This window comes from Chelonia mydas, chromosome 3, assembly GCF_015237465.2.
Source record: "Chelonia mydas isolate rCheMyd1 chromosome 3, rCheMyd1.pri.v2, whole genome shotgun sequence".
Classification (NCBI taxonomy): domain Eukaryota; kingdom Metazoa; phylum Chordata; order Testudines; family Cheloniidae; genus Chelonia; species Chelonia mydas.
In genome coordinates, this window is record NC_057851.1 from 63496377 (window position 1) to 63522088 (window position 25712).

The 25712-nt window shown below is 41.7% G+C and overlaps 1 protein-coding gene across 1 annotated transcript in view; it reads right to left on the bottom strand.

The window, feature by feature from the left end:
• Positions 1-2575: 2575 nt before the first annotated feature.
• Positions 2576-25712, bottom strand: part of TBX18 (T-box transcription factor 18) — a 31891-nt gene continuing 8754 nt past the window's right edge. Inside the window, exons 5-8 of the mRNA XM_007052565.4 lie at positions 17341-17508; positions 15692-15756; positions 12172-12266; positions 2576-7862 (exon numbers count right to left, since the gene is read on the bottom strand). Coding sequence (XP_007052627.1) covers positions 7138-7862; positions 12172-12266; positions 15692-15756; positions 17341-17508 — 1053 coding nt within the window. The 3' untranslated portion in view covers positions 2576-7137. The remainder of the gene's footprint in view (positions 7863-12171; positions 12267-15691; positions 15757-17340; positions 17509-25712) is intronic.

Genomic DNA, 25712 nt, shown 5'->3' on the forward strand with positions numbered 1-25712 from the left:
GCTTCCGTCTAGTCCTTAGACTTAGAGAGGTCAACGGAGACATTTTTCTTCGTGAGAAATGTATTATGCACTGTAATGGGGATAGGGTTTTTTTCCCATTAGGCTAGTGGAAAAGACTGCCTTAAGAACAGAAAAAAAACGCCTTTTTTTAAAAACTTTTCTCCTTAAAAAAAAAAAGTAGTGAAAATCTCAAAAAAAAATCTCTGGAATGAGCTGTGAGCGCAGCATCCACTGGCTAGTCTGTGGATAGTCTATCCTTATTTCAGCGTGAGCTACATTCCGGTTTTTTAAAAATTTGGCTGTGTAAACTGTGCATAGCATCCACATAAGAAGCACTGCCCCCCAATTCTGGCCAAAAGTGTGCGCCTACTGAATGCAATACAACCATAACTGTCGCACGACGAAAAGCACTTAACGGAAGAAAGGGGCATGATTTTGGTTTACCAGCTGTGGTGCCCCCTAAAAAAGGACTGGAAGTCAATGAAGTCAATGACCAAATGCCGGGATTTCACCTCACATGCATAAGCTTAGCCTTGTTCCTATACCACAGCACGCCTGTCAAACAGTCTGTCCAGGAGATTAAGTTACTTGCAGGAACTCTTTGGTCCTGTTTTATCCCTCTCAACCATCCGTGGTTGTTGCTTATCCTTTTGGCTGTGGGCTCCTCAGAGGGAGGGACTGTGACATATATTTGGACAGTGACTACAAATCATGGGTACCACCATACAAGAAATAATCACTTTAAAAAAATGCGTACGCTAGGGTCCTTCGGCCCTGTTTGCCTGTCTGCCCCCATTCTTCCAGCAGCCTCCTGCTGCAGAAGTGACACCCAGGTGTCTGCGTTAAAGCCGATGCATCATTTCTAACCGGTAAAGAAACTCAGCTCGGGAAAAACTCACCTGGGTTGAGCAGCCACTGGAACTTTTTGTGTGCATCCTAGTGGACTGCAGGATGGCACCCATTTCGCAGATATTAGCTACTTAATGGCTGTAATCCCTTTGTGTGGTAGGTATTGCCTCCCCTCCACAGAAATTCAAAATGAAGTACAAATAGACTAAGGCCAGCATTTTTCAAGTGTTGAGTGTATACAGTGAAGCACTGAAGTGCTTCATTTTAGGTACTCAACTTTGAAAATTTCTGCCCGTCACTTGATAAAGCCCACAGTAGGGAGTCTCTGTCAGAGATGGGATTCAACCTGGGTAAAATTTTCAAAAGTGAGTAAATGACTTAGGGGTGGAAGTCACAACGGTATTTAGAAACTTAATGCCCATCCAACACCTACCCTTAGGAGCCTAAATCTGATTTTATCAAGTGACTTAGGCACCTAGGAGGCTAAATTTCATTTAAAGATAATGGAACTTCAGGTCCAGGTCCAAAAAAAAAAAGGATTTAGGCTCCTAACTTCCACTGATTTCAGTAGCGAGGCAAGGTGGGTGAGGTAATATCTTTGGAACTCTTTCTGTTGGTGAGAGAGACAAGCATTCAAGCTTACACAGAGCTCCTCTTCAAGTCTGTGTAAGCTTGAAAGCTTGTCTCTCTGACCCAGAGGAGTTGGTCCAATAAAAGATATTACCTCACCCACCTTGTCTCTAATATCCTGGGACCAACACGGCTAGAGCAAAACAGCATACATTGATTTCAATGGAAGTTAGGAGCCTGAATATTTTTGTGGATCTGGGACTTACACACTTTTCAAAAGATTACCCCTTGTTTAGGCCCCTAAACTACACAGCCACTCTTTGTAGCCAAAGGTCATGCTAGCTGTTCAGAGCAGTAGCTGGCTCAGCTGCAGGCTATTAGCTGATAGGAAGCTTATTCCAGCATCATCTGTAGTAGCCTGGGAAGTTCTGACCCCAACAGCTGTGAACTTGATCTGATGTCTTCCCAAATCTCAAAAGACTGATGGATGGGAGGGAGCTGTGACTAACCTTTGATCAGTGACAAGCTTTCAACCTGAGTTTACATGTTACCACACTATCTTTACAAGGGAAGAGCTAGAAACTTATTTTTATACTAAGGCCTAGAGTCTTCTCCCTCAGCTCAAGAGAGCACTGGCTTCACTTTCAGCATGGCTTGAAGACATCCCTCATCTAGACCTAACTCTTCTTGCAAGGAAATGGCACGTTAGGAGAATTTAAGTTTTCAGTTGATCCAGGGTCCACAGGACCATTCTATCCTAGCTCTTTTTAAAGGCACTTTTATACCTAAGTGTGAACAAAAGCTGACCATGTAAGATTTTATTCTGGCTGGTTAATGGGTTTTCCTTCTCATTTGTTTAATAACACTGGTAAAAAGTATTTAAACCAAGCTGTCGCGATTTTATTCACCAGTCACTCAATGACAGCCTCAATGAACACTTGTTAAAAGAGTATGTCATCTCTTTGGAATGATAATGTTTTGAATTACTTGCATTAGCTGATTAATGTGCCTGAAAACAAAGCAGGACATGTATGTTGATCTAGCACTGAACAGATTAAATAAATTACCATATAGTCAACTTTGTAACACATATATAGACAAATATTGTACCTGAGCCTTCATGTGAATAAATTCAGAGTCCAGCTGGCAAGCTAATACATTTTGTCAATGAAGTTTAAAAGGTTGTCTAAAAAAACTAGCAATTCTCTCAATTACACTTAATTGAAATCCACACTTGGACTTTAAACTAAACCTGAATAATTATGTTATAAAAGTTTGAGGGAATATTCAGAAGAGCACAGTGACAAAGTCTTTTTATGTTTAAGTTGCTACATAAATTAGTAAAGAAAGTTACTCTGCAGCATTTAAAAAAACCACCACACTCCTACAATATAAGGAGCAATTAGGTCCACTATATTTACATGAAAACTTTAATATGGTTATGAAATCTCAAGGCTCCTTCTAGTGATGAAAAGCATTTCCACTGAGGAACTGCTCAAAGTATATCTTTACTGGAACTACCTCCAGTATCATGAGATTACAGGTACTCCTTCCTCCCCCGAGTTGATAAATTCTAAAACATGGGGACTGGTTCTGCAGTTCTTATAGGGGAAATATTTTTACTATAATCATTACTTGTTTTCCATCCATGTATGGCCAGATCTGGCCCACTTATGACTGAATTCTTCAGGCGTGATTCTGTTTCATCTTGTATCTTGTGAAGTCATTTGCAACAGTGCCCAAGTGTGTGTAAAACATCACAATTTTGATTTGGTAGCGTTTTGTATCCACTTTGCATTGATTACCCATGTGGTACAAAAATGGCACCACCATGCACAAAAGTATTTTCAGACGTGTTTGTTTGCATGCCTGTCGATTAGCAGCATGGTACAACCATTTGATTATGCTCATTCTTAAAGACTTTGAAATCAACTTATTTTGGCATTTAGAATATGCAAAGCAAACATTGTGGCCAAAGTGAGAGCATGAAGAGAAATTCTGCAGGGTACTAAAGCTCTCACTGAAGCACTTGGTAGCAGGCAAGTGTTAATTTCCTAGATTTGGTTGATAAAGAGAGGCTGAGGTCATCCCATCACCACACCTTTTGGAATCCGTTCAGGTATGTCGCGTTAACAGGGGTCTGTCACTAGCTAGTCAGCCTTGCAAGCCACTCATTCTTGTGTTCCAAAATAAAAACCTCACTGTTCTGCCATCACTATTAGAATCTTCATGTGCTCAACATTTGTCATGGCCTTCACCTTCACATGACAAGGGGGCTCTCCAGCAGCTAGTTAAATTTAAACACACAAGAAATGTCTGCTAGTTGAATGCTCCCAAACTTGTATAAGTCTGTGCACCCTATGGTAAGTTCCTTTGTTTTTGTTGAAGTTGTGGACAACCCCCCACCCCCAACCCTTAAGTTTCCAAATCTAATAAAAAATTTTAGATACACACTTTAATATAATTTCTGTGACATTTTCATAAAATACAGATATATAATTATAGATATAATGCATATATAGCATTTACTATATTGATAAAAAGCTAGTCTTTGGCATGACACACCAATAACTATTTACAATATGAACTGAAGTTTAAGGAAGAAATGTTTCAAGCAATATTGTGAGATTATAAGATTAAAAATAACTTGAAGAAAAAGCAACCAGTAAATGGTACTGAAAAATTCTCAAATTACAATGCAAATACTATCTCCACACATTTGCACGCATGCGCACGCACATACACACTACAATGCAATGCAAATATTATCTCTGCTCACACACACACACACACTCCTGCAGTCCTTATACAGGCATTTCCCCAAGCAAGGTCTTGCAGGATTTCACACACCAGCCCCTCCTCCCCACAACCCCATTAAGATGGCAAACACTGTATGGAGAATTCTCCCGCTTATCCCTTCCAAACATAAAGTACAGAGAGCATTACAGCCATTCAAAGCTTTGCATAATGGCAGGATTTCAAATCTTTTGTTAGGACAGGGATTGCCGACACAAGTATCTTGAAAATTAAATTGTCATAGCTCCATTGACTTGGCACTTGTTGAAGATCTGGCCCTTGTCAAATGTAATTTAAAGGCATTTTACAAAGCTGTATTTCCTTATTTAGTATGAACATTAAAGACAAAGCATGGACGGGAAGTAGAAAAAAGAACACATTGTACTGCTGGTACTCTTCATTAGGGGACCTGTCTGAAAGGACATGGATAAGCTGAATTCCAAAGCTAAAGATGGGCTGACGCCAACCTCCACAATCTATCTAAGGTACTTACATGCCCCCCCCCATTACTGTAGTATCTGAGTGCCTCACAGTCTTTAACGTATTTCTCCTCACAACACTCCTGTGAGGTAGGAAAGTGCTATTATCCCATTTTACAGATGGGAAACTGTGGCACAGAGAGGCTAAGGGCTGGATTTTGAAAGGTATTTAGGTGCCTAATGGGATTTTCAAAAGCACCTGTAGGCGCAAGATGCTTTTGAAAATCCCACTAGGCACCTAAATACCTTTTAAAGTCTGGCCCTAAGTGACTTGCCCACTGTTACACAGAATGTCTGTAGCTAAGGAAGATCTTGAACTTAGGACTCCTCACTCCCAGGCAAGCATCCTACGCCTCCCTGATGTTGGGGGGAGGAAGGGGAAGGGAGAGATTGTTTTTCCTCCCCTTACCCCACATCCCCAATGAAAACATATTAGCTATAATGAGTATTTCTTAAAATGTAAGCAGCTAAGTTATTGTTTGCTAGAAAACAGACAGTGGCCCTGAGAAATGCAATGAGCTGCTTTTGTTGAAATCTAAAACCATACTACTAAGGGCTTTGTTTTCATTTGCACTATGTCACTGTACACTACTCTGGCCATAAAAAGTCTTTACATTACCTTTGCACTCGCTTTAAGTTGTCTTTATACTACCCAAGTGGTAGCATAAGAGGCTTAGTGTAAAAAGAATGAGGCCTCCAATCTTTAAAGATTAAAATCTTTTCCATAGTTGGTAAGATCTAAAATCTGACAGGTGTGTAGATCAGAATACATCTCCAAACGTGCAGCTGAGCGACCATATTGATTGCAAATAGGATGCACTGGTGTAACTAAGGGCAGAAGTTTGCCAGTAATCTTCCTTTTGTGGCATAAAAGTACCTCATTTCACTGTGAACCATGGGAACCTTGCTAGGAATTGATTTAGATCTCTGTACAAACGCTCTCCGGGTTACGCAAGACCTGACTTACGCAAATCCGCACTTAGGGAAAAAGTTCCGTAAGCTAGAAATAGGAGTTTTTTGGTTTTGGGTTTTTTTTTGCATAATGGTCGGGTATACATTTCCGATCTCCGCAAAATTCGAGTTACACAAGGTGTTCTGGAACGGAACAATTGCGTAAGTTGGGGAGCATCTGTACTTACTGACCAGCTAAAAGCTACTAAAGGAAGTGAACTGTCTAAACTCCATGGAGAAGAGTGAGAAACAAAGCAGTAGTGACAGAAAAGAACAAGAAAGAAAGAAGACTCCCACTGGGATGGAAATAATAGGCTGTAGGTGCCATGCTAAAAACTTTAAGCACAGTACTATGGAAGTTGTCTATAGCCATCCTAATCCAAATTCCTCCTGGTTACATGGGCATCTTCTCCCACTGCATTCTACTCCCCATATATCTGAGGGAAGAATTTTGGTCACCTGTTTAACTTGGGCCTAAGTACCAGCACAGACAACTCTTTTGTTAGGATTCTAGGGCGGGCAGTAAATTTGCCCACAAGAAGAGTAAAATTGATAATGGAATTTCTCAGCCTGTTAATTTAACTCAATGGGCAACATTTTAAAAGACTTAAACCTGCATTTTCTTTTTAAACAATCAAAGAATATTCTATTCTCCAGCAAAACAATTGAAAATTGAAAATTTCAGTAGAAAACATTTATGGAAAAAATGTATCAAGTGTTTCCCCTTGACAAAAATGAATCTCCCCAAAAATTCGCTCTGCACAGAGGAATAAGACAAGTTGATCTTTCCACTGCTTGTTTTAAATTACTCTTATCACCACAATTTGGATTTGCACTATGTTTTTTCAATGATGTGACAACATCAGGTGAATCTAGACTAACACTGAAATATCCTAATAAGAATGCCATGTCACTGACAGGCTAGAAACAGCATCGCATGAGAAGGAATGCTATTCTTTCCATTTACTTTGTAGATAATCCATAGCTATCCCCCTATTTTAGACTGGACTCTGCATGCTTAACACTTGAAGTCCAAATAACTATTGTATCTCTTATAACAGAGAAGAACATTGTACTATGTGTTTGCTGCATCAGCTCAGCACTGGATGAACACTGCAGGGAAATTTGCTAGTTCTGCAGGAAATGTGTTTTGTTTGTATTGTTTAATTCAGACCCAAGTGTCATTTCACTCTTTAAAGGGGTAAGAAAGGGGGAGGGCGAAAGGGGAGGAAGTCCTGCTTAATTTGTTGCATATGTTCCAATGTGTAATACAACTAAGTGTACTATCCCAGAAAACTAAATGGACTGTGCCACAACAAACTCCACAGAACTCAAACCAGAAAACAATCTGGCCACAAGCAAGTCAAACGACTCAGCGAAACTTCCTCTCATATTATATATACATTTTACAAGCTACATTGTGTCCTTTCGTATTCCAAGAGAAGTACATCGTAGATACCAAACATACTGTACTTTTCCTTAAGAAGCTTCATCAAACCATATGTGCAGACACTTGAGATGATGACAGTGTTAAGCTTCCTAGGGTCCTAGAGTCAAAGAAATTCTGCTGCCCCCCACTGCTAAGTAAGTGAACTCCTTCCACAGGGGGTAACATCTGCCGATCAGTCATGGTTCCACTTGGTGAGGACCCCAAGAAACTTCCTTGGGAAGAAACAATTTTCTCAGGACTGGCAGCCAGTTTGGGGGATGTGGAAAAGTTATATCCATACAAAGCACAGGGACTGTGTAGTCTAAACGTATTGTAAGAGCCTTGGTGGGTTTGATTAGTGGTGAAGGCATTGCTTGCTGGGGATGGCATGATGTACTGAAGCTGTGGAGACATCCCTGATATCTGCATAGATAAACCGGTTTGTGGGCAGCTGAATGCATCACCGTCATTGCCCGTCATGGACATGTTCACAGTTGTGCTACTTGACACACCCACATAAGAGGGAGTCCTTGGGGGTGCAAAGGTCTCACTGGTTTGGTTTGTGAGCCTGTTGTAGGTTTCAGCAAGAGAAGTGCTGTATCTGTTAAGGGTTAAGCCTGAGCGGGCACAAGCCGTATAGTCAGCTGGAGCAAGGCTACAGAGCTGGCTAGTGTTGGGACCCAGGTGGAAGGCAGGAGAAGAGCAAGGGGACCCAGGTAAGAGGTGAGGGTGGGTAGATGGAACTCCATTGCCAGGTCCCTGGAGTAAAGTAGAGGAGCCCGCATTTCCTGGAAGAGAATTTTAAAACATAAATAGCATACCAAAAAGGTTAACATCTTAGACGGTGTTTGATCATCAATTAAAACCTGCACTCTCGTGGTACTAAATGTGATCAGTTTGGTACAAAGATTTTTGATAAATGTTACAAATATTATCCCTTCAAAATACACTAACTAAATACGGAATACAAGTTGGGACTGTGCAACCCTGCATACACCCAAGGTTACATCCAGATTTGTTCTCCTGTCGCACAGTTTACAGTTATTTCAGTAGACACTGGAAACAAATTGTCAGGGCCTAGGCTATGGTGTTGTAAATTTCAACTCAGAATGTATCTTAAGTCAAAATGATGAACCCTAGAAGAGTTTGCCCTGGATTATTTATAACCAGCCTGCCCTTTGGAGTGCATTTATAATCTCGGGCTCAGTGTGTGTTACACATTCCCCTCTGTGCCTGATCTACAGAGGATAGGAGTCTGCCTCTTGTTCTGCCCACAGCCCACTGCATCGACTACCACCAGCCACTATGAGACGCTCACAATCCCAACTCTCTCAGCCTGTGTCCATGTGCCCACAATGTGGAGACAAGGTCTAACAGTCAGGATACCATTCAGCAAAAGGATAAGTCTCAGCTCTGTAGTGGAGCTACCAGGCAAGGAGACTAAGAGGTATATTCAGTGGTGAGCTGGAGCCAGTTCTCACCGGTTCGCTAGAACCGGTTGTTAAATTTAGATGCCCCTTTAGAACCGGTTGTCCCAGGAGGGAGAACCGGTTCTAAAAGGGCTTCTAAATTTAACAACCAGCCAAAAGTGGCACCTTAGGCGCCGACTCCGTGGGTGCTCTGGGGCTGGAGCACCCACGGGGAAAATTTGATGGGTGCAGAGCACCCACCAGCAGCTCCCCACCCCGCCCCAGCTCACCTCCGCTCCGCTTCCGCCTCCTCCCCTGAACGCGCCACCCCGCTCTGCTTCTCCACGCCCCCCCCCCCCAGCTTCCCGCAAATCAGCTGTTCGCGCGGGAAGCCTGGGAGAGCTGAGAAGCAAGCGGCAGCTTCGCGCTCAGGCCCAGGGGAGTGGAAGCGGAGCGGAGGTGAGCTGGGGCGGGGGGGGGGGGCACAAGGAGGCTGCCCGCACCACAGCAGGTAAACCTGGGGGCGGGGCACAAGGGAACCGCTTCCCGCCCCAGCTCACCTCCACCTCGGTGGGCCTGAGCGCGAAGCTGCCGCCTGCTTCTCAGCCCTCCCCGGCTTCCTGCACAAACAGCTGATTCGCGGGAAGCCGGGGGAGGGGGGTGGAGAAGCAGAGCAGGGCAGCGCATTGAGCAGAGGAGGCGGAGCGGAGGTGAGGTGAGCTGGGGCCGGGTGCAGAGAGCTGCCGGTGGGTGCTCTGCACCCACCAAATTTTCCCCTTGGGTGCTCCAGCCCCGGAGCACCCACAGAGTCGGCGCCTAAGGCCCCACTTTTGATGTGATCAGTGTGGGGAGTGGCCGCTCCCCCTGCTCCCCCGCCCCTAGGAGCCAGAGGGACCTGCTGGATGCTTCCTAGGAGGTAAGCACCGCCAGGACTCCCCACCTCGCCCCCCGGCAGGTCCCTCAGGTTCTTAGGGGCGGGATGGGCACCCACTATGGTGGCCCACGAGACCCTCCTGCCCAGTTCTGGGGGCAGTCAAGGGACAGGGGTGGATGGGGCAGGGGTCCCCGGGGGCGGGGGTGGGCCACGACCCCCACGTGGGGTGAGGAAGGAACCGGTTGTTAAGATTTTGGCAGCTCATCACTGGGTATATTAGAGCTAAAATGTCGCCAGAAACCTAGCTTCCATTCTCACCATCTGTGAACAGAAATTGTAACTTCCACAGCCCGTGTGACCACCAAAGAAGGGGAGAGAAGAGGAACTAGAACTATGAGTAGTCATGTGTAGGAAGCAGGAAGTTTATTGATATGAGTGCCCTGCTCTCAAAACAGCACTGTTACTTAAAAGTAAATAGATAGGGTTGATCTGCCTCCTGGATAGCTCAGCCTGGTAAGCAAGCAGCATAAACTGCCTTTGGGGGCTGATGTACTCAAGTATCCATAGTATGAAGTCAGCTTTCTATGTCAAGCCTTCTCTCTCTCTCTCTTGCTCTCACACACACACAGCTAGCCTTGCCAGAACTCACCCAACCTGTCTGAAGTTTCACACGTATGATATTATGTTGGCGTAGAGCTACTCTGGAAAGTTTGAGGCAAGTAAAGCTCTGTGTTTTGGAAATCCGATGATTTTTTTAAAAAAGGAAGATGATTTCACTTCTTGAACACTCTCCTGGCCTTTTTTGGCTTTTTGTAACTCAAAATGGCTTGGCACAGAAACTCCAGTTTTGTGTTTGGCCAGGGCAAGGATTGGAGCCCAGGACTGCTTTTGTGTTTTATTAGAAGGTGGAGGAGGAAAGAGGCTAGTTATTAAAAGTGGTTTCTATGTATACTATAGGCTCTGAGGATTTATTAAAGCTTCTTGATGTGAATGAGACTACCACAAAGGTTGGGGCCAGGGGGCATGACTGCAGTCAGGCAAGCACCTGGCATGGGTGGGGAGGCACTGAAAGCAGCAAATGAGATCTGGTTTGGGTGGGGAGGGATGACACATACACTTGAACCCACAGAGAGATGGTTTGGGGTGGAGGGGGGACCCAGGCCCAGAGAGTGATCTGCCTCTGCCCAAGAAGTTCCACTTTATGTGCCCCCTCCTCCACATAGCTCTCCCCACTATGGGGGAAGGGGGAGGCAGGAAACCATAAAAAGGGGTGTGGCCTACACAGCCGGCCAGAGAAAGCCACATGGAGAGAGGCAGTCTCTAGCTCTTTGCAAAGTCTGCTGGCGTCTCTAGGCAGTTTGCAAACCCCACAGGGATGCCTTGCTGAGCAGTTCTTATGTTTTTCAGAATCTAAGGAGTTTCTCCAAAGGAAAGTTAGTGTTCAATTTGCCAATATCTATGAGATACTTCAGCACCCGCTCCCAGCCCACCCACACTTTTTTAAAGAAAACTAAAACCACACGAAAGAGAGAGTCTGGAAATGCCTGGTGAAAGTCACCTATAAACGAACTCTGCCCCTGCATCTCTGCCCAAGAACGGCCAAGACCAAGAGACCATCCTGTCCTTAATAACTCACATCTTCAGCCACATTAGTGGCATTAAAACCAAGAACTGACTTAACTTGATAACCTTACTCCGTAAGAAAAATTCAACGTCCACTGCAGCAGCATTTAAACAGAAGTACCCTCCCTTATACTGCCGATCACAAGCTACTCCTGCCAAATTTTAAATTAACACCCTTATGCAATTATTGGAAACTGTCAGCTTTCTACTTCTTTTCTTCAAAGGGCACCATTCTCAGGACAATTCTCCAGACATATGGAATTTCAAATGCAAATGTTATGATACTGCAAGATATACAGCTACAAGCCTCAGAAGGGCTGGACCAAAAGACTGACAACACATGCAGCAAAACATCAGGGTAAGTGGGAAGACGTGCATAGCACAGACACTTATTGCATAGACCCAAAGTAGACAGCCACAAAATACAGCCTTTGGAGTCTATGAAAACCTCATTTAGCAAGAGCCCTTCACCAGAATATCTCCATTTTACAAGTAAGGTGTAACAGGTGCACAAGAGACAAAGTGGAATGGAGCAAAATTACGGTAGTTTGGATGATCTTTACTATGCACTTCCATATTTATTTGAAGTGCAGTCTTTATTTTGAAATTTCTGGCTAACATTTGTGGGTTTACTTGAGAGACCTTCAACACTTCTCTTAGGGCTCCCCCGCTTCTTAAAATATTCCCAACTTCAGTTCCTGCTTAATGAAAGTTTGTTGTAATTGTTGTTGGTTTTGGGGGGGCGGGAGGGGAGGTTGGTTAGGTTTTTTGTGCTTAGTAATATACATATTAGTCTGGATTAATGGATTGGGAGTTTTAAAGGCTTAATCCTTGGTGAAAAGCAAATTAAGTACTGGGGGAATGTTCAAGTTAATACATAGCTATGTCAGTAATAGTATCCGACGCCCTTTTTATGATTACTGGCATAACGTTGTAGAATAGTGAATTTACTGAACCATTCTGTACTGGGTTTTAGAAGCTACAATAATAGATCTCTTTTGTCCTGTTCACTGCAAACCTGGTTAAATTAGTTTATTTCTATCTCTGGAAATAAAAAACCTATCATCTGCATCTGGAGTTAACTTAGTTTTTCTGTAGGTGATACACAAATCTAAGTTTTTCATAAGGAGTGGTAGCACAATTTTATCTTTAGACATTTTGTTTTTTCAGGACTACAAATAAGATTATTACCTTGTTTGGGGATCCCAGGTATATCTTCAAATGTAAGTGTCCTCAGTGAAGGTCTCCAGAATGCATAGGACTCCACTAAAGCTTCCAGTCCCATTCTAAATAGAACAAAAACACCACTATGTGAAAAGAATGATCTGTTTTTGGTTTGTCGCTTTTTGTAGCTAGTTCATCACTCAGTCTCACACACACTGTATGTTTCAGGAAAAAAAATATTTTTAGAACAATGTTTCTCAGACTCTGGTCCATGGACCACCAGTGATCTGCAGTGAACGTGCTGGTGGTCGCAGAGAGCTGGCTGGTCCCATGGTGCTGGCTCTTCTTGTTTCCAGCTGCTAAATCACTTTAAAAAACTGCTAGCAGGACCTTTAATAATTCCCTAATAGGACTTTTCCACATCAGTCTGATTGCCTGAAGGACGATCTGCCATCTCACATTTTAGAAGGAAAGTGATCCATAAAACAACTTCTGTTAAAATGTGATTCAACACTCTCCTTGCCTTAGAAAATTGTGCATACAAGATGCATGACTCATGGATGTGCTACTCTTTTTGAGCCTGTTACTGGACGCTATTGGATTAAAAATATCTTTAGAAAATAGCTTCAAGAGTTTTCTCTCAGCCTTTACAAGCTTTTGAATGACAAATAGAAATAATTGACTAACCACTCAACTCACTGGATGTGCCACATACATTTATATAAATCAATTTGATCTTATACAAATATACAGGTATACCTATATACAGGTCATGCTTTTTGTGCCACAAATTCACAAACAAAGCTACAATGTCAGCACACCGGTATAATTTTGCTGCTAGTTTTGAGTGCTAATCTCATAAGGCTTGTTAAGTGTCAATATCGAGCACATACCACAAACAAATGCTTGCCTTTGAACAGCAACACTCTGTAAACTGAAAATATGCAAATGGTCCGATTCGAGACCATCCACATTCTCTTCTGATATTGCTTTTTCCACACTGCAGTTCCAGCAGGATCACAGATATGTTGCAGGAAACAGTTATAAAGTATTTATTAGCTGAACCTGGACTAAAACATAGCCTTCATTTTCTGCAGTAATGGTGACTTTTCACTTCTAGTTAAAGTGGAGATAAAAGCCACCTCCTGGAGGAGAGTAGCCAAGGCGATAATTTATACAAGATGCCGTCGAACAATTTCCACTTTTTATCACCACCCTAATTTATGCTATTAAATGGCCAAGTTTATTTAACAAAACAGTTATGTTTTTCCTGAAGTATTTAAAGAAAAGAAATTTTGGTACCTTCCTGAGTAAAAGATTTTTATAGGGTCAAACCTAAGGCCTAACTGAAGAATGAAACGACTCTCAGCACATAAATTCTGGTTCACTTTGCAAAAGTACAGAGGGTGCTTTTAAAGGGCAAGGCTACTGATCTTTATAAAGCAGCCTGTGAGACTGTAAATGACCTGAAAGGGAATATTTTTAATTAAACAGAATTGTTTTATGTAGTGTTACAAGGCAAAGTTATTGCAGCACAATAGACAATTAAAATGCATCCAAAAGGAGAATGCAAAGACACCACAGTATTTTTAACTTTCGGTACAGACTATAATGCTTTCGTAAAAGACATGCTGTAGAAGGCTGTGGAAAATAAAGCCTTTACATTTAGATTCTTCAAAGGAAAAAAAACTTGCTGCAAAAAGAATTAAAAATATGAACCACATTCCCAAATGTATTTGGCCATGTCCTTAGTGCGTGTAAACCAGCACAGGACTATTGATTTCAATGGAGCTACCTCAATTTGTAGCAGCTGATGATCTGGCCCCTTCTACAATAAACATCCTTATTGCAACAAAAGGGCATTTAGATTTGTATTTAAAAGCAGAACAAAACCATTTACACAGAGGCCCTCTTCAGTGGAATTCCATCATGCTCTCCTTGTTCTGAATCACACTTTTCATTCAACGTCCACACAAACAGAATTTAATTAATTTAATTTAAAACAAAAACAAAAACAACCAGGTCCCAATCCTGAAACAGGATCTGTGTGGTTGGGCCCCTGCAATCACACAGAATCTGAGGAAACTCAATGGAGCTCTATCCATGCAAACCCAGTTGCAAGACTGGTCTCTAACTTATCCCCACCTTTGGATTTCAAAGTGCATCCCATCTTCTGAGGGTGTCTGCTGGAACATAAAGCATGAAATCTGGCCCCAATGAAGTCAGTAGGAGTTTTGCTATTGACTGCAGTGGTGTGAGGATTTTCTCCAAAGGCTTTTGTGCAGGGATTATTTACTTTTGGATATTTGACAGCCCCAAGAATAGTGCTGGTGCTAAAGATATATCAAATATACCATCAGATGGTCATTGAAGGAGTTCAGAGGCACATAGGGTGACTTTCTCTCTCTTATTAAATATGTAGCATATTCAGCAAATTTAATTTGCTTCTTCCTTAACTAACTCTATCTGGAAGTTAGTTGTTTACTCAATTCTAAAATAAAGGACTAAGTTCACCAAAGCTTTCCCAGACCTGAAGAAGAGCTCTGTCGCTCTCACCCACAGAAGTTAGTCCAATAAAAGATAGTATCTCACCCACCTTGTCTCTCTAATATCCAGGGACCAACACGGCTACAACAACACTGCAAACATAAGTTCACAACTGGCATATTCAGGCACAACTCCCTTCTGCCAACGGAGTGGTGCCTATTTTGTCCCAGGGCTGAGTTTGGCCAATTATTTCCAATCAGGAAGACTCTTAATCCAAGTGCTCAGTGTGAAAGTCTAAGATACTTTGTAATGGATTCCTATCAGTCATCTCTCCCCTTCTATTATTAGTATTTATTATTTGTATTATCATAGCACCTAGAAGCCCTAGTCATGGACCAGTACCCCTACACAGTGCTAGGTGCTGTAATGTTCATCTCCTCCTCTCCCAACATCATCCATTTAAAAAAATACTAATTTGCTCTCCAAAAATGAATCTGAGCTCTTCTGCGATTTGCTGTGAGCCCAAATTGATCTCCAGTGCTTCACCTTTCTACTAAAACAGAAGCTCACTAAACTGGCAGGCATACACTGAACATTTTTACTGACACAGTTTGTTCTCTTCTCTGGAAGATCAGCTCATAAATACGGCACTTGTAGAAAACAAAATGCAAAGTGGTAACTGAAATTACTGCACCATGTGCAATACAATTAAATGCTTTCTTTTTCAGGTGGAAGGGTTTAGAATGTAATTCATAAAAGAATCATCGTTCAGACAGTGGGCAAGTTTTCTTTTCGTGTTCTATGTCCATAAGCTGCAGTATATATTAGTACATGAATCAGGTTAAACACTGAACTTTCAAGGTTGCATACTAGTCATTACATCCACAGAATTTAGGTTTAATTCTATAACTCTAGGGCTAGCACTGGGACACCTAGTTCTTGCAAGCTTGAAAGGTCTGTAAGAACAGAAACTCCCTTTTGTGTGCATGGTAACCATTCTTTAAATCCTTTAACAATTTGATTTTGTCACTGCAGACAAACCCATTTTTCCAAAGCTTACCTGTTACGTCCAGAATCTCTGAATCCTTTAGCAAATGGATTCCTGTCAATCTTCAATCGAGTGATCTGTAAAGATAATAAAAGAAAGTGATGGCAAAACTTTTACCAATTCAGTTTAAGTGATATGCATAGCAAATATATCCACCAAACCTGAGCTGTCATTGGAATTTTCCATTTTAATTCTGTTTAAGAATTATAAAAGTTCAAGTGGATCTTTCTTCCCATTTGCAGGTTGAATGTGTTTTTCTTTTTAACACAATACATTAAGACCTAACCCCGCAATCATTCTCTGCATACATCCCCCAAGGAAGTCAATGAGTGTTTATTTTACACAAAGGCTGGTTGGGATTCTTGAAAGAAGTTGTCTGGAAAATGTTCCTGCATCAACTAAGACAGTGCATAGCCTCCTTGTCTGTGATAGAGTTTCATAACATATATACAAACAGAGAAGGAGATGCTGAATGAGAAAGATTTCTGTTAGGCTGCTATGTTCACATGTACATACTATAAACAAATGGAACACAAGGAAAAAAAAATACTTGTAATTTCTTTAAATCAACAAAATAGTTACCAAATAATGGTAGCCCATCAATCAGATGACTCTCCCCCTTTAAATTTATATTGCATTATTAAATCATTTTGCTTTCTACTTTCTGAAGAAAGTAGGCCATTAATAAGCACAAAGTTTATATTTATATATACACAAATACACACAAACCAAAACATAATTGTGCTAAATTATTCAGAATGAATAAAATGCGACTATACTAAATATGATGTCATTGTGTGTTATACTTAGACAACATGATTAGAGCAGAAGACTCGGAGTCGGGCAAATTTTTTCTCTGCAGCTCACTGCGTTAATTTGAATAGGTTGTTTATGGGCCAATCCTGCTCCTTTAAAAGTTAATGAAAGCTATTAATTACTAAATTAAAAACTAACTTCCCCTTTTACAACTTGGGGACATCAATACTTGACTAACATTGGAAGGTGTTTTGAAGTCAGTGAGTGTTAAGCACCTATGGGATTTTCAGAAGTGCCTATGTACCATTCTGCATTTTTAGGCAGAATATCTTTAAAAATCTGGCCTTCAGGCTATGTCTAAACTACAGCCTATGTCAGCAAGATTTATGTTGCTCAGGGGTGTGAATATTCCACCTCTCCATGTGACATAAGTTCCACCAACATAAGCGCTAGTGTGTACAGTGCTATGTCGGAGGGAGAGTGTCTGCCGTTGGCATAGAGCATCTTCAACAGACCCTCTGCACCAATGCAGCACTGTACGTGTAGCCATAGCCTCTTTGGCCCAGATCCTCATAGGTATTAGGCACCCAACTCCCAGGGGAATTGTATCTCAATCCCTAACTGTAAAACAAGGATAGAACTTCTTATGTCCTGTCTATTTAAACTGCAAGAATTTGAGGGCAGGAACCATCTCTTACTATGTACAGTGCCTTGCACACTGGCACTCCTGTCTCAGCTGTGGCATCTACATGCTACAGTAATACAAAAAGCTATTAAATATTTAGAGTATTAGACAAATGCCTTATTACTAAGTGGTGAAGTAAAAGTTTATCCTTTTCTTCTCTTGTACTTGTCTGACATAGTCTGAAAAGCCAGTAAAATATTTTTTAAAAAGCCAAAGTTACCTGTTGATTCTGATATGCTGTTACAGTAGTGAAAACGGTTTCAGGAAAGGAGAAAGCTTTGACGCCATCTCCTGAAGGAATGGGCTTGACTGGAGACAGATCATCTGCACAGTCTTTACGAATGACATGGACACGAGGCTGGTATTTGTGCATAGAATGAAGGATAATCTATACAAAAGAAAACAAAGAAAAGGTAATATTTGTTAGAAAGGATGCCCTGCTGTTTCAATGCTGGTAGCATTTTGGAAAAAGATTATGGCAAGTGTTGCTTATCATGCAATTTCCTGGAAATTAAGTTTTCTATAATTTATAATGGGTCTCATTACAGTAATCTAATCACTATGTACTTACAAAATTGCCATCCCTAAACATTCAAAATTAATGAGTGAGGAAGTCAAAAAATAATGAGATTGGCTTAAAAATCACGGGTGAAATGCTGGCCTCACAGAAGTCAATAGGAATTTTGCCATAGACTTCAGTGGGGATGGATTTCACCATATGAGATTTTTTTCTAAAAAAAAATCAGTTTGCTTTCTGGATTTTGAATCTTTAAGAAAATATTGAAAATGCTTGAAGTATGGTGGTGGTGGATTTGGTTGGTTGGCTTTTGTGACTATAAGGGCTAGAAACATACTTTGTTGGGGTTGTATTTAAAATGAAAGCTGAGATTCTCATGACTCCAAGAGCAGTAGCTTGAAGAAAACCTCCAAATGTCACAGTTGCAAACGTTAGCCACTGTGTATTTACAAAAAGAAAAGGAGGACTTGTGGCACCTTAGAGACTAACAAATTTATTTGAGCATAAGCTTTCGTGAGCTACAGCTCACTTCATTGGATGTTGTCGCTCACGAAAGCTTATGCTTAAATAAATTTGTTAGTCTCTAAGGTGCCACAAGTCCTCCTTTTCTTTTTGCGGATACAGACTAACACGGCTTCTACTCTGAAAGCTGTGTATTTACAGTATGTAAACAGATACAAGGAGCATTACATATACGGGAATAATATCTACACTCACCATAATATACACGTGTCAATTTAGGAAAAAGAATAATTCCCTTTACTAAGGATTTAGGCCTCAATCCTATAAAAATCTTATGAATATCAGTGCCTCAAATTAAAGACATCCATAATCGTTTGCAGGATTGCAGTGGTATTTCTACATTTTGGAGGAGGCTTAAAACATCGAAGTTTTGTCCTTATGTTTTCTTCCATTTCATTAAAGATAAACAAACTTTTGATAAAGATTTCTTTTTTAAAAAATCAGAAGCTTGGCAATTTTGGAAGGTCTAATCAATAAATAAATCACCAGTCCCATAGCTACTGGCTTGCAGAAGCTTTAATCAAGATTCAAGAGCAACCTATTTTAAATTTCCTGCTTCTTTAGCAGCCGCAGAGTGCTTATGCAATCAGACATCACAACATGGAGCCCTTAACGTCACATGGCCTGAATAATGCCAAATACCATGAAACCTCATTTCTCCAAATGAAATGGGGTCATTAAATTAGCTTGGATAAACAAGGGTTGGCTAGGCAGAGTACTTTTTAATACATTTAGTCCTGGCTGGGGGACATGATCCTGTTTTGGAGAAGCAAAGTTTCTGGATAATCAAGGTTTTCATTATATTGCGATTGGGCTTTTTGACAATGACATCAGAAGAGCTCCAATAAATGACTTCAGACAGTCCCCTATGGATAGGGCCCTACCAAATTCTCAGCCATGAAAAACGCCTCACAGACCGTGAAATCTGGTCTCCCCTCTGTGAACTCCGGTCTTTTATGTGCTTTTACCCTATACTATACAGATTTCACAGGGGGAGACCAGCGTTTCTCAAATGGGGGTCCTGCCCAAAAGGGAGTTGCGGGGGGGGGGGGTCGCAAGGTTATTTTAGGAGGGTTGCGGTATTGCCATCCTTACTTCTGTGCTGCCTTCAGAGCTCAGCAGCTAGAGAGCGGCAACAGTTGGCCGGGCGCCCTGCCAGCAGCAGCGCAGAAATAAGTGTGGCAATACCACACCAGGCCACCCTTACTTCTGCATTGCTGCCTTCAGAGCTGGGCAGCCAGAGAGTGGCGGCTGCTGACTGAGGGCCCAGCTCTGCAGGCAGCAACACAGAAGTAAGGGTGGCAACACCGTACCATGCCCTCCTTCCTTCTGTGTGGCTGCTGGCAGTGGCTCTACTTTCAGAGCTGGGCTCCCGGCCAGCAGCTCTGAAGGCAGTGCCGCTGCGAGCAGCAGTGCAGATGTAAGGGTAGCAGTACCACAACCTACTCTACAAGAACTTTGCGACCCTCCGACAACTCCTCCTTGGGTCAGGATCCTACAAGTACAACACCCTGTACTTTAAATAGCTGAAATCATGAAATTTACGATTTTTAAAATCCTATGACCATGAAATTGACCAAAATGGACCATGAATTTGGTAGGGCCCTACCTATGGTTATTCTAATTCAAGGTGACTTCCCCAGCTCCTGTAGCCTCGCTTACAGCGAAAGGCTAGATATTGGCTTTGTTGAATTGAGTGTTTAAATATCTCTTCCAACAATCTTTCCAGAGTTTTTCTGTTGGGAAAATCTCTATAAAAGAAGAATTAGCCGGTAAATAACAGCAAAAGTCTGATCTTGCATTCCTTGCATACCCTAAATACCTGATGATGTAAGAGAGTAATGGGTGCATTAAAAATGCAGGATCAAGCTAAAACTATACAGTAGAACCCCAGTTGCCCATTGCCCTGCACCTTGCCTAGTCATTTACACCAGTATAATTGAATATAAATTTCAGGTTTCAGAGTAGCAGCCATGTTAGTCTGTATCCGCAAAAAGAAAAGGAGGACTTGTGGCACCTTAGAGACTAACCAATTTATTTGAGCATAAGCTTTCGTGAGCTACAGCTCACTTCATCGGATGCATTCAGTGGAAAATACAGTGGGGATATATTGCTTTTCTACTATTCTGATTAGGCAGAAGTTTACACACACACAGCCTTTGTACTGGGTTAAATGACTACACAAGGTGCAGGGCAATGGTGAAGTGGGCCCAAGACATTGCCAATTTAATAAGCAAATAACTAAATCACACCTCTCCCTGAAAATGTATTACCCACTATTGTTGTTAGTAATGCCTATAATTACTATCACGGAGAGATTAGAGAAAAGAAGCTCTATGTTTTCAGTTTGCTTCCTCTGTGCATTTAATAGCACTGAGTAGACTGGCTCTACACCGTTGTCCCTGGAGACTCAGTCAGTTTCCCCTGTTTGTGTGGGTCTTTTAAAAAGCAGGAAACATGCAAACCACAAAAATGGCCAAAGAATTGACATTACCTTGAACTTATTTTTTTAAGTTGGCTGCATACCTTTAATAATTCATTACACAGCATGACCCAGTCAACGACACCCATCTCAGACCATTCCATTCTTTATTTAAGATAATTATACTCAAATTGACAAGCAGCTCAGTACGGCACATGGGTGTAACAAAATATTGGTTCAGTTCCTTTAGATCCAGGCCATGGTCCGCCCTGTGAATGGGAGTAAGGAAGTCGAAGGCAGGCACGCCATTTCTGTGACTTGAAGAGTCCCAATCTCCCTCCCAGGCTGCTCCAGGGACAGTGCAACAACACAAACTGCAATTGCAAACTGACAGTCCAGTTCCTAGGAAGCAAGCTGGCTTTCCACACACTTTAATTTTACCTCCAGAATAGCTCATCTTAAATGTTAATATCGTATTGTTAGGATTTTTTAAATAATGACTATGTTAATATCTTGTTCTCACGCTCTTCCCTGTTGTTCCCCCTTAGGCTCATTGTTCTTGGACTGATTACCCATGAAGGTCTTCAGCTTCCTGACCATGCTATATAAACAAATATTTCAGTGGAACCATGAGAAGAGGCACAGCAGCCTGTGATGGAAGGTGCTAATCAGTGTACCATGGCATCATTTCTCTGGGGGCGCTATCATTTCTTGCAGCATTTAAGCTTTCTTTTTAAATGACTTAAGTATCTACCCCATAGCGGTGAAGATCTTGTTCTTAATGCGGAACAACAAAGAACAAAACAACAGCACCAAAGAACAAACCTTGGCCCTAGCAGTGGCTACAGCTGGCCCTAAACACAAGGGAAGCCAATGTCACTGCTCCATGGGCAAGCACACCATGCAGAAGGACCTTGCTGCAACTCCCCTTTTCCATACAGAGAGACAGGGCCAATGAACGCACAGCCACACGTGACATTTTTTGTAGCAGGGACTTTCTAAGGAGTGTTTATGGAATGCCTGTCACAATGGAGCCCAATGACGGGAGCCTTATGCATAACCAAAAGACAATCAATAACACCAGCAGAACAGGGGTCCTCCCCCGCTTGCCTGCAGCCTAGCGGCACAAGGGACTTTTCTCCTAGCTGCCAGGTTCCTTTCCCCACATCTTGAAAACCAAGCCAACCAACCAAGCAAAAATCCTTTTTGACCCTTTGTGCAAAGCTCATTTATTCAGGCTTTGGACGTGGGGAGAAACATTTGGGTCTAAGACGTATAAACTGCCCCCTATCACCTTCACAAAACTTAGCAATGCAAATTTAAATGGCAACACTTTCAACTTTTCACTGCAGGTCATTTTAACAAAAAATCTACAGCTACTCCGAACTTGTGAACGTGAGCAGAACAATGGCCTGCCTCCACCTGTAATCTGACCACTGCATTACGGAGGGGAGAAAATAGACAAATTTAATTCAATTTCAATACCACAGGTGGGACTCTATTTCAAACTAGGGGTTAAAACAATTTACTCTGCATCAAAAGTAGTTAGTGGAAGAACGTCAAAATATTGAATTTTTTTCCACTGAAATCTTGATAAAAAGGGTGTGAAAATTTCAACCAGTTCTAATCAAAGAGGATTGATATTACCTGGGAGCCTCTATTCCAGAGACTGCAGGGGAGAGGGGTTAGTATAAGAAAGAGGAAGTATGCACGTGTGATGTGTGCAGCATGTTTGTGGATCTGTGTCAGTTGTAATGTGAAGATTTCCTTTTCATCATCGTAAAATCTCTAATTAATGATACTGATGTCTTTCAAGGGACAGCATTATACCCCAGTGTCTCAGTGGAGATTACTGCCCTGTATAATTTAAGATGCATTACCTTTTCAAAGCAGTCTGCGACAAATTAACTGGGTGACTCCCATTAAGTATGCAAGTATCACATTGAAAATGTATCTTTATAAATTTCACCTGACCCTCCAGTTGTTCCACATGCAAAATTCACATGGGGATTCTCTGTGCAAAACCACTTCAAGATCTGTTCCATGTGTCTGTTTATACAACATTACTATAAAAGTGGGAAGACAAGGGCTCCCAATCAAAATGCTGATGACAACATTAGCACACAAGAGTGTTTACAGGAAGTATTCAAACGGCAAAGTGAGTGGCCCTAAAATATTAAGAAATGTAGCCATTGTTCAGTTCTAAACAAAGGGCTAAAATTGGGGCAGGCACTGTCACTTACTGTCATTCTGTACAGGGCCCTGACCTGGCTAGCCATTAGTCACTTTCACAACATAAATGTTTACTAATATGTTGTAAAGTTCACGTATGTAGCCCCAACAGTTCACATATGTAGCCCCAACTCACATGAATGGGAGTTACACGTACAGCTTGAGGATAGTAGGGCACCTGGGTTAGTATTTTAACATGCCCCTTAAAAATGTGTAACATTGACTTTAGAGTATTTTACCTATTTACTTAGTGTCGTTGATTAGTTGCAACAGCAAGCAGCTTTGTGAAATGTGACTGGCCCTGCTGCCAGTGCCAGTAAATTAGTACTACAGCGTAGATTAAGGGCTCCAACTCATCGCACACTACTGTCATTCCATGGAGGTCAATGGAGTTATGTTGCTGAAGGATCAGAATCAAGCCCCAGAACACTAGCGGAGAAACTTGTGTGTAAACTGGCCATACTTAGAATGAATATAGGTGTTTGGAAAGAGCAAAATCAACAGGGTGTCAAAATGGAGAACTGGACACATGTAAAATATGTTCAAAGGCTAAATTCTGTTTCTCCTTATATGACCATCAAGAGGTGAGTGGGGAGCAGAACTGTAGAAGCCAAGTGGAGGTTCCTCCAAGCCATTCTGCCTGAGCAGAGTGAAAATAAACTTTGCAAAAGCATAAAATCCACCAAATTAAGGATGTGAGGAAAGAAGATTCAGACCTTGAATATAAAAAATAATATTTTGGGAGACTATGTGGGCCTGACTGCTAGCTCTTCTTATCTAACACCCCTCTCTTTTGCCACCATGCAGAGAAAAGTGGGTAATTACCATTTATGTGAAACATAATTATTTCTTATATTCATCAAAAAATATGCAATTTTTCCTTTTCCATTATTGCTGGAGGCCCCCAGAGGCTGCATAGCCATTTCAATTCTGCATTCCATGCTACTCAAAAAGAAAAAATGTACCCATTGAAATAGGCACTTCTCTGCTTTCTGTTTTTGCCTTTTCTGATAACGATGAGTGTTTGCAATGTCCCAGATTTTAGAAATATGAAGTTTGCAACCAACCCTCTATTGTCTTTAAAAAAAAAACCCTTAAATTTCCATTTTTTATTTTATTTTGGGAGGGGGGAATGTTGCAGTTCTCAATCAGTTCAATGTGTCTTGCATCTCTGTAGAAGAATACTACTTGGCTAGCTTCCAAACTGAAACTTTAATAAATAAAGAGCGCTCCAGTAATTTTAAATTTCTCTGCACCATGAATAAGGATGTGCTACAAACACTGTGGATTTCAGCTCAGGGGGAGGAAAGCCTGAAATGTGGCCTTGCACAATATAGTATGTATACAGCATACAGTATAGTAAATACAGTAATTTAGCTCTTTGTCCATCTTCAAGATTAAATCTTGAGCCCCAGTCCTGCAACTAATAGCACATGGGCAGACTGCTGTGTCCATATGTAGCCTCACTGAAGTCAATGGTTACAACAATCTGCCTGGACGGTTGGCTACGTCTCCTCTTGGAGGTAGGGGTGTGATTCCCAGCTCACCTACACATACTCTCTGTAGCTCTCATGGAACTAGCAAGCTAAAAGCTATAGTGTAGCCACAGTACATGGAGCAGCGGTGCGGGGTGGCATTGGCTAACTGCCTTGAGTACGAACCGGTCTGGACCTCATGAGTACATACTTGGGGCAGCTAGGTCAGGCTGCCACTCGTTTCTGCCCAGGCTACCAACACTATACTACTATTTTTAGCACACAGTGCGAGTATGTCTGCACGATCTCGGAATCACACCACTAACTGCAAGTGTCGACACAGCCTGTCAGCTGTAGAATTGGAGTCTTCCAGAACTGCAGCTCTCTTCACTTTTTAAGCCCTTCAGTAAAATGTTGGTGCAACCCGTGTTCACATTAATTGCAGATACACAAGTAATCCCACTGAAGCCCATGGAACTTCTTAGGCTGAATAACATTTTATTCATTCCAGGACTGCAGAATCAGACCCCCCGGATCATAATTCCACAGATAAACAGTGTAAATATTGGAGGGAGGCGTTAAATTCTAAATAGAAATACTGTTAATTCAAAATCTTTTACGGACATATCTACAGTGAAACAGCAATCTGACTCCGGCAACATCTGCCGATAACATACTATGACTCTTTCTTGCAACCAGGTGGGAAAAAATAGTTGCTCACACCTATGTAACATAAACAAAGGATAGGCAAAGAACTGAAAAAAGACTGCCGAGATAAAGAACAAGGCTTAACACAGCAGAGTTATTGGACCAGATTTATCTCTAGTGCAAATCCACTATTTAATTAGGTATGACTTGGCCCCATCACTTTACTACCCCCTCCCATGTAGGGACATTCAGCGTGGGCTGTACAAGTCCACCTGGAACCCTGATTTCACTGCTCCAGTACCCAACCGGGCTAGATTACAGCTAACTCAGTACGTCCACCCAAGCTGCAGTCACACCCTATGACTGCAGTACAGACGTTCCCTACAGACACATATTTTCTTTAGAGAAAATGGAGGTGCTTGTAGAATTTACAATTGGGACGATGTTCTCACACTGTTCTGCAAGCAGCGGTCCCGCTGACTTCAATGGGAAATGTGCAGAGAAAAAAAGTGCTGATAGCTATATATAGCATCTTTGCATATAGTGCTCGGGGTCTTCCATTTTATCCCTTTTCGTGACTGAGGAATCATCCTATTTAATAAGTCTGGCCACTTTAGAGTCAATGGAACCCACATCCGGTCTCTGACTTGTCACTCAAGTTCCTAAAACTCTAGACACTTTGAGTTCAATGTTCCCTTTGAAAGAACCCCAACATTTGCCATTTATTACTGGATTTGTCCAAAGTAAAGACTTCATCCTGTCTAAAAACACTTCTT